The 9,125-nt window shown below is 43.5% G+C and overlaps 1 protein-coding gene across 3 annotated transcripts; it reads left to right on the forward strand.

Annotated features, from left to right (window-relative positions):
- The first annotated feature begins 2,008 nt into the window (after window positions 1-2,008).
- Window positions 2,009-5,708, forward strand: si:ch211-266i6.3 (cytoskeleton-associated protein 2). Of its 3 annotated transcripts, none has more exons than XM_046297202.1 (7): window positions 2,009-2,120; window positions 2,397-2,470; window positions 2,948-3,753; window positions 3,848-4,187; window positions 4,283-4,334; window positions 4,505-4,769; window positions 4,942-5,708. In XM_046297202.1, exons 2-7 carry the CDS (start codon window positions 2,432-2,434, stop codon window positions 5,216-5,218), a joined length of 1,779 nt encoding a protein of 592 aa, XP_046153158.1. In that variant the 5' UTR covers window positions 2,009-2,120; window positions 2,397-2,431; the 3' UTR covers window positions 5,219-5,708. The 3 variants fall into 3 exon arrangements, with proteins under 3 accessions (XP_046153158.1, XP_046153142.1, XP_046153152.1); XM_046297186.1 differs by having other exon boundaries at window positions 2,010-2,120; window positions 4,502-4,769; XM_046297196.1 differs by lacking the exon at window positions 2,009-2,120 and adding an exon at window positions 2,126-2,262 and having other exon boundaries at window positions 4,502-4,769.
- The last annotated feature ends 3,417 nt before the right edge of the window (window positions 5,709-9,125 follow it).

Raw genomic sequence — 9,125 nt, forward strand, 5'->3', positions numbered from 1 at the left:
GCAATTCCAGTGCTCTGTCCCGGAAATCCTGTCGTTTCTACAGAAATTATTTAGAAAAAGGAAATGCCTTTTCTACTATTAAGGTATATCTAGCAGTTATTTTGACTTGTCGTGTGGGTTTTGGGAGCACGACAGTGGGGCAACAACCCCTTTTCGTCTGTTTTATGAAGGGTGCATGTTTGAGTCCGGTGTCCAAACAGCTTGCCCCGTCATGGGATTTATCAATTGTTTTGGATGCTCTATGCCAACAGCCTTTTGAGCCCCTGAATCAGGTAGAGCTAAAGATGCTTTCATTTAAGACTGCTCTATTATTAGCATTGGCCTCCGCCAAGCGTGTAAGTGACATTCACGCACAATATGCACCCGGTATCAAATCAAATTTTATTGGTCACATACACGTAATTAGGTATCATTACGGCCTAACTCCGCCTTTATCCCAAAGATTATTAACCCATCTTTGATATGTCTTCCCCTTGAGCTGGTAGCTTTTTATCCCCTGTTGTTTTTCTCTCTGGAACATCAACGGTTTTATATGTTGTGCTCTGCGCATCTACATGGACAGGACTAAGGGATTTAGAAACTGTGATCAGTTGTTTGTTTCCTGAGCGCTCACTTAACAATGCCTCTCTCACTGGATAGTGGAGGCTATCGCCTTGGCCTACACAAGTAAGGGTCTTCAGTCTCCTGCTGGCCAACGGGCTCATTCAACTAGAGGAATGGCTACGTCCTGGACTTTATTTAAGGGCATATTTATCCAAGATATTTCTCTCAGCAGCGAGTTGGTCTTCGCCTCATACATTTGCAAAGTTTTATAGGCTCGATGTCACTGCAATGGCCCTGGTGCATACTGTTATACATGTAGGATCTTGGGGCAAAACCCATTTGTGTGATACATTGCACAGGGCAGTTGGTTGTCAGGATAAGCTTGTCTGGCAATACAGGGGTCAGTATATCCCATAAGTGAAATAAGTAAATGAATACTTGTAAGAGAACTTTAGGTTACGACTGTAACCCAGGTTCTCTGATAGTATGAGTGAGGTATTTCACTTATGGGGTATACTGACTCCTGTATTATGTTTTAAAAGACTCAGAGACGCTGTGTTGGACCCTTTTTATAGGGTAGGAGGGACACCCTTCCCCGACACACACGTATCGATGTCCAGCCAATCATGGCTGGCGTAGTGTAATAAAGGCTTCTGACAAATACGCTGGGGGCGTATCCCATAAGTGAAATACCTCACTCATACTATCAGAGAACTGGGGTTACGGTCGTAACCTAACGTTTTTCAAAGCCAAACCCACCACTGGTGTGCATGGCCAAAGAGCTCTATTTTAATGTTATCTGACCAAAGCACTGGTTCCAATCCAAGTGCCAATGCCATTTAGCAAACTCCAGATGGGGCTGTGATCAGATGACATACAAATAGAGCTCTCTCTCGCTCTCTCATTCAAGGGGCTTTATTGGCATGGGAAACAGAAGTTCCAAAAGAATAGTCATTACAAATGTCATTGTGTGTTGTAACGATGTACAAATGGTTAAAGTACAAAAGAGAAAATAAATATGGGTTATATTTATAATGGTGGTTGTTCTTCACTGGTTGACCTTTTCCCGTGGCAACAGGTCACAAATCTTGCTGCAATGGCACACTGGTATTTCACCCAGTAGATGTTGGAGTTTGTCAATCAGGTTTGTTTTCGAATTCTCTCTCTCAAAAATGGAGGAACTTATTTAGAATAGTGAATTTGGTGATTTGCTAACACAAATAAACTAGGTCAATACAGTAGCATTTAAGTGATTGTATAAGTTACATAAAATGCCTCCCTATCCCATCTGGGGTGTTGCAAGCAGCCAGTAGTTTAGGAATTCTATTATGGTTCAAACATTCAAAAGTGCAGATGGATGCCTTCTCAGATGAAACCGCCCAGACCCTCCAAAATGTCCCATGACCTCATCTCGAGGCATTCGATTGGCTAAAATGAGTTTTCCCTGACAACATCCGGACCAATCTTATTTGCCGTTATACAGCGCGAAAGTTGAATGGGTTTGTTTTGTGAGAGACGTTTTAACTTTTGTCTGTGCCTGTCGGTTTTCCTCTGTCTACAATACATTCAATAACAAGGTACGCGCTAGTTATACCTTATGGATTGAAGTGTACACTCGACTTGCTAGTTTTCCAGCAACCTCTTACGCTCTGTTTCCTACGGGTTACAAGCCAACGCGGTCGAAAACGTTCATAATATATAACATAGTATTACTAGTAGGTAGGTAAACTGCTAGTTAGGTAGGCAACGCGGTCGAGAGTGAACGCCGTCTCACGGGCGTTCACTCTGTAGTAAAAAAAAATCCCATAAATATTCTAGATCTGTTACTGATCATCTATATTTATATTTTTTAGGACAATCGAGGATCTGCCTTTTGTGCCCGAAGAAAATGGCCACAGTTACAAGAAAGAACACCAATTTAAAAACGGTAAGGTAAATATGGGTGCGTTCGTAAATTCTCTCTTGCAATCTAATCCGATTTCAGAGCAGAATTACTGATGAATTTAGGAACGCTCAACACCCGTTGAATTATGGCGGGGGAAAAAACGTAATTAAATTGTTTCCAGCAGCACATCACAGTCACCAACGGTCTGTATAACATGAAAACAGCCTAACCAGCTCTGCTAGGACGAGTAAAAAAAAAGTTCTCTAATTTTGTGTCTAGAAGTAGCTAGCTAACTTTAGCCAGTTAGCTTGGGTGCTTGACTGCCGTTGTGAGGTCAGAACACAGATCAACTTGCCATTGCGTTCGGTGTGCGCTCTGTTCGTTCCGGAGGCTAAACGCTCTGAATTTACTAACGCCCAGAGCACACTCTGGCACTCCAGGTTGAATTTACACCCCCCCCATCTATGTATTATGTCTAATTTATCTATCTTGTTTCTTTGTCCTGTCTGCTATTATTAGGGCAACAAAGAGAATGCCAAACCAACAAGTGGATCCACTAAGTGTTTAATTACCCGAGCTGCTCCTACTAAAACAGTGGCTGCGCAATCTGCCCCTCTGCATTCCAAGAGCAATAAAAAGGACTTGGGAAAGGGAGAGGATGCTCTAAAGAAGGTCAAGACGGAGCAGAAATATGTGATGGCAACAACCACTGGCGATACGAAGAGACGCAACACCTTCAGCCAAGCCTTCCTCACCAAACAGGCTGTCAGACAGAGAAAGCTGGTTGCAGACGCCCCAAAGCCTCCAGCTACCGTCCCTGTCAAACCTGGCACATACAAAGGCAAGGTTGTCCAATCTAAAATAAGCTCCTTCAGGAAGCCTAGTGGCCTGGGGGGAGGGCTACAAAGCAAAGCAGCTGCGAAGACCGCTGTGCCCAAAGCTAAGAGCCAAAAGCCAGGAATTTTGACAAAGTCCAAATCCGTTGCTGATTTGCCTGGCCGTGGTACGTTTAAGCCCCCCCAATCATGTCAACCCTCAAGATCCAAGTCGGTGTCCAATGGGCCTCCTCCAGTCTCCAAGTGTCCAGTCCCAGCTATACGCCGTCCCACGGGCGTTCACTCTGTAGTCCCTCCTTTCAGAACTGCTCCATTTACCACAGCTTGCCCAAGCTCCACTAGGTCTGCCATGACATCTAAGGGGAAAGAGCTACCGCAGGGCACCAAGCCTAAGATGACAGTGGCAACTGACAAGAAGGTTCACAAGATTCCAGTTGCCAGCACCCGAAGCCAGTACAGGGCTAACACAGAGACTGCTGAAGAGAGAAGGTTTCCAAAAAATTTTTTTATTACATTCTTGGAAATGGTCAAATAACTGGGTCAAGTACTCAAAATTGTTTTAACTGATGTTTTTGATTCCCAGGACAAAGCTGGCAGAGTGGCTGGCATCCAAGGGAAAGACTCTGAAGAGGCCTCCCATATCAGCAGTGGCACCCCCAAAGTCTAAACTATTTGTGCAGCCAGAGCCTGAAGTGCACCCAGAATCCACAGCTGTCTCTCAACTAAAGACCAATGTTGCGCCTCAGCCCGTTGATCAGGAGTCACAACAACCCATTGATGAGCCTGAACCGACTGTTCGGCTTAAAAACGTCCAGGTGGTCATTGAACAGGAGGCAGCCTGTGCCTCAACTCCACTGACAATGAACATAACATTGGACCTGCTTGACAACTCTGATACAGATTTTCTTCCTGTTGATCCAGAGGTCAGAATGAATGAATGATGTAAGAAACCTATATACTGTTTTATTCTAAACTCTTAAATATAACCTTATTGCCTCTGTCGTATGTCTCATCACAGATTGTGGTCAACCTTCATGATGCATTGGAGAAGCCCTCAGCATGTGTGGATGGTACATTTTGTGGTTAATGCATTTACATTCAAAGTGAACACAAATGCAGAAAAATTTACTTGCTCATTTGATGTTTTTGAAATTTATGCAACACAGGCTCAAATAGTGTAAGAGATGAACTTGTTAACTGTAGTAATGTGTTATATTCATTGGTGTTTCTGTTTTAGAAGACCCGAATGAGAAAAGGGATGAATCTAAAGGGAAAATGGTGGAGAGACTGACAAATAAGCAATTTGAAGAAAGGAATGAGTCTCCTGTGACTAAGGATGTTGAAGTGAAATGTGAAGTGAGTGAGGGAGCTTCAGAGCAGAAAGTAAGGAAGGGTTATATTGATGAAGTTCATGACGGCGGCGACTGTTTGATGGAGACGACACCAGAGGCAGACTGTACATCGGTGGTGAAATACAGTGTGAAGACAACTCCATACCTGCAAAGGTGAGATTTCTTGTCTTTAAAAATACCTGCTGTAATCATCACTTCCATTTATAGCAACTTCTGGAGGTCATGGAGAACACCACTACTTTACATCTCTATATTGAAATGTATATTAAACTGACATGGCTTTTAACTAATCACAGAATGCTGTCCATCTCTTTCCCCTTTCTAGTGTTAAGAGAAAAATTGACGGTGAGGCATGTGCAAGTGGTTCCAGGCGAAAGAGCACCATCAGGGATCTGAAGTTTCTGACACCAGTCCGTCGTTCCTGTCGCATCCAGCGAACGGCATCCCGCCTGCCTGGGATGCTAACAGACCATGACAGCTGTGTGTCCTTGCTGGCTGAGCTGGTGAAGCTGGACGACGATGCCAATGCCTACATCTACAGGAGGAACCCTGCCCTTCTGGCAGACCTGCCTGACCATCCCAAAGACCTGGAGAGGTTCTGAGTCTTTGGATGAGTGTGAAGAAGAGGCCTGAAAAGGAAGATAAACATGTTGAGTTGATCGGCACTTTACAGAAGGGGTATTAAAATAATGAAAATAGATTTGCTATTTTACATAATGTTTGTTAATCCAAATTGTGATAATATGGACTGTGTGGCGGACTAATATTACTGATCCACTAAGACTTGGTGCCTCAATTAGGGATGCCTTTTTGTTCTTCTGTTTGTTATTTCTCTTTGTGTTGTCACTTCTCATAAGGAAGACTGGTTTGCTATACCTTGATCTGCTACACCTCCTATTCTATTTGTTATTGTATATATTATGTTTTTATGACTGTATTGTTTGTTCTTTTATTGGCAGAGTTGATACATTAATCTCTACCACAAAGTTTTACCATAGATTTAATAATGTACACTACCTTTTATTGGCAAATCTGTGTTGCTCATCAAGGAAAAGTTACATTATTTAAAAATAAAATAAAAAGCTAAATACGTGTCTGGTAGAATTATTGCCTTTGCAATTTTAAATGGGAAATTCTGATAAATTGACAACTCACTGGCTGCAACTTGTCTCTTAATAAATAGTAATGCTACCTAACAAGTTTTAGAGGGCCAAACATAAGCAATGTCAGAACTCTTTAAAAATGTCAGGTAGATTGAGCAGGAATATCTTTAACCAAACAGCATGTGTAAGCAGAGTTTCTACACCAAATCAAAGAGAAGTGAAAAATGATTCCTTAAGATAATTGTCATGATTAACGCCGTCTTAAATAAAATTGTATTTGACAAATGTTTCCGAATACAACCGGTGTAGTAGACCTTACAGTGAAATGCTTACTTTACAAGCCCTTAACCAACACTGCAGTTAAGAAAAATAAGTGTTTACTATATGAACTGAAGAGCAACAATGAAGAGCAACAAAATAACAATAACGATGCCCTATAAAGGGGGTACTGGTACAGTGTAAAAGTGTGGGGGTTAGTTGAGGTAATATGTAGGTAGGTAGGTAAATTGACTATGCATTGATAATAAACAGTGAGGGGGGATCAATGCAAATAGTCCAGGTAGACATTTGGTTAGCTTTTCAGGAGTCTTATGGCTTGGGGATAGAAGCTGTTAAGAAACCTTTTGGACCTAGACTAGGCCCTCCGGTACAGCTTGCCGTTCGGATGGAGAGAGAACAGTCTATGATTAGGGTGCCTGGAGTTTTTGGCAATTTTTAGGGCCTTCCTCTGACACTGGTATAGAGGTCCTGGATGGCAGGAATCTTGGCTCCGGTGATGTATTGGGCCATACGTACTACTCTCTGTAGTGCCTTGCGGTCTGAGGCCGAGCAGTTGCCATACCAGGCGGTGATGCAACCAGTCAGGATGCTTTTGATGGTGCAGCTGTAGACCGTTTTGAGGATCTGGGGACCCACACCAAATCTTTTCAGTCTCCTGACGGGGAATAGGCGTTGTTGTGCCCTCTTTCCAACTGTCTTGGTGTGTTTGGACCATGACAGTTCGTTGGTAGTTGTGGACACTAAGGAACTTGAAGCTCTCAACCTGCTCCATTACAGCCCCATCGATGAGAATATGGGTGTTTGCACGGCCCTTTTCCTGAAGTCCACGATCATCTCCTCCCTGATCACGTTGAGGGAGAGCTTATTATCCTGGCACCACACTGCCAGGTCTCTGATCTCCCTATAGGCTGTCTCATTGTCAGTGATCAGGCCTACCACTGTTGTGCCGTCGGCAAACTTGATGGTGTTTGAGTCGTGCTTGGCCATACAGTCATGGGTGAACATGGAGTACAAGAGGGGGCTGAGCACGCACTCCTGAGGGGCCACTGTGTTGAGGATCACCATGGCAGATGTTGTTACCAACCCTTACCACCTGGGGGTGGCCCGTCAGGAAGTCCAGTTGCGATATGCAAATTGGTGTAGGTCTCGGGTTTCTGGGGGTAATGATGTTGATGTGAGCCATGATCAGCCTTTCAAAGCATTTCATGACTACAGACTTGAGTGCTACAGGTCAGTAGTTATTTAGGCAGGTTACATTGGTGTTCTTGGGCACAGGGACTATGGTGATCTGCTTGAAACATGTTGGTATTACAGACTCGGTCAGGGACGGGTTAAAAATGTCAGTGAAGGCACTTGCCAGTTGGTCAGTGCATGCTCGGAGTACGCATCGTGGTAGTCCGTCTGGCCCCGGAGAGCGTGATCCCACAGTTGTCTCGAACAGCTGGTGCTCTCATGCATGCTTCAGTGTTGCTTGCCTCGAAGTGTGCATAGAAGTAATTTAGCTCGTCTGGTAGCCTCGTGTCACTGGGCAGGTCACGGCGGTGTTTTTCCCTTAGTAGTCCATAATAGTTTGCAAGCCCTGCCACATCAGATGAGTGTCAGAGCCGGTGTAGTAAAATTCAAACTTAGCCCTGTAATGCCTGTTTGATGGTTCGTTGGAGGGCATAGATGGATTAGATTCCTGCTCCTTGAATGTGGCAGCTCTACCCTTTAGCTCAGTGTGGATGTTGCCTGTAATCCATGGCTTCTGGTTGGGGTATGTACATACAGTCACTGTTAGGGCGACATCATCGATGCACGTATTGAAGGCAGTGAGTGACTAAGGTGGTGTACTCAATCCCATCAGAAGAATCCCGGAACATATTCCAGTCTGTGCTTGCAAAACAGTCCTGTAGTTTAGGATCTGCGTCGTCTGACCACTTCCGTATTGAGCGAGTCACTGGTACTTCCTGCTTTAGTTTTTGTTTGTAAGCAGGAATCAGGTCGGGAGAGCTTTGTACACGTCTCTGTGTGTGGAGTAAAGGTGGTCTAGAGTTTTTTTTTCTCTGGTTGCACACGTAACAGGCTGGTAGAAAACAGATTTAAGTTTCCCTGCATTTAAGTCCCCGGCCACTAGGAGCGCCGTCTCTGGATGAGCATTTTCTTGTTTGGAGGCAGCTGTTCTATCTTGCCGATGCAAGGAAAACCCAACCAGCCGAATGTTATCCATGTCGTCGTTCAGCCATGACTGTGAAACATAAGATATTACAGTTTTTAATGTCCCGCTGGTAGGATAGTCTTGATCGGAGCTCATCCAGTTTATTATCCAATGATTGCACGTTGGCTAATAGGACTGGTGGTAGAGGCGGGTTAACAGCTCGCTGTTGGATTCTTACAATGCACCCTGACCTACGACCCCTATATCTCTGTCTCTTCTTCATGCGAATGACGGGGATTAGGCCTTGTCTGGTGTCTGAAGTAAATCCTTTGTGTCCACTCGTTAAAGAAAAAAACTTTGTCCTGTACGAGGAAGCCCACCTCTCACTACCATATTTCCTCCCCTCACTAGTGAGAGAAGTTCGAACGAGATAGATTTTGTCAAATATTCTGCACATTTTCTCATCGATGAAACATTTGATCTCAATAGAGTTTTCTGTTCCCAAAACTATAATATGTTAAGAACAGAGTGGACTATGATTTGTAAACTTTAACCATTGCATAAGTTTTGAAAAATTGCATTGTTTAGAAAGAGTGCAAATGCACACTTCACAGAGTAGGCGTTCCCTAACGGAAATATTAATATAAATTGTAATTATTTTTGCCTCTATGGCCTATTTATTGGCTACCTCCCTACTCTTCTACATTTGCACACACTGTACATAGATTTTTCTTTTATTTTGTGTTATTGACTGTACTTTTGTTTATGCGTAACTCTGTGTTGTTTTTCTCGCACTGCTTTGCTTTATCTTGGCCAGGTCGCAGTTGTAAATGAGAACTTTTTCTCAACTGGCCTATCTGGTTAAATAAAGGTGAAATAAAAAAAATTGCCAGCACGCACATAAAGAAATGTTATGTAGTCTAACACGCTTCCTCCATGCAGTAGATGGCGCTAACACGTTTAATTCGGAAAGGTTTGACATTTTCGTTT

The sequence above is a fragment of the Oncorhynchus gorbuscha genome, linkage group LG02 (genome assembly GCF_021184085.1).
Source record: "Oncorhynchus gorbuscha isolate QuinsamMale2020 ecotype Even-year linkage group LG02, OgorEven_v1.0, whole genome shotgun sequence".
NCBI lineage: Eukaryota > Metazoa > Chordata > Actinopteri > Salmoniformes > Salmonidae > Oncorhynchus > Oncorhynchus gorbuscha.

Bases quoted from the DNA above. Each gene is read 5' to 3' on its own strand.
- si:ch211-266i6.3 (XM_046297186.1), top strand. From the start codon at position 2,432: ATGGCCACAGTTACAAGAAAGAACACCAATTTAAAAACG. The intron at 3,754-3,847 runs GTTTCCAAAAAA...TTTGATTCCCAG, and splicing joins GAGACTGCTGAAGAGAGAAG to GACAAAGCTGGCAGAGTGGC. The intron at 4,188-4,282 runs GTCAGAATGAAT...GTCTCATCACAG, and splicing joins TTCTTCCTGTTGATCCAGAG to ATTGTGGTCAACCTTCATGA.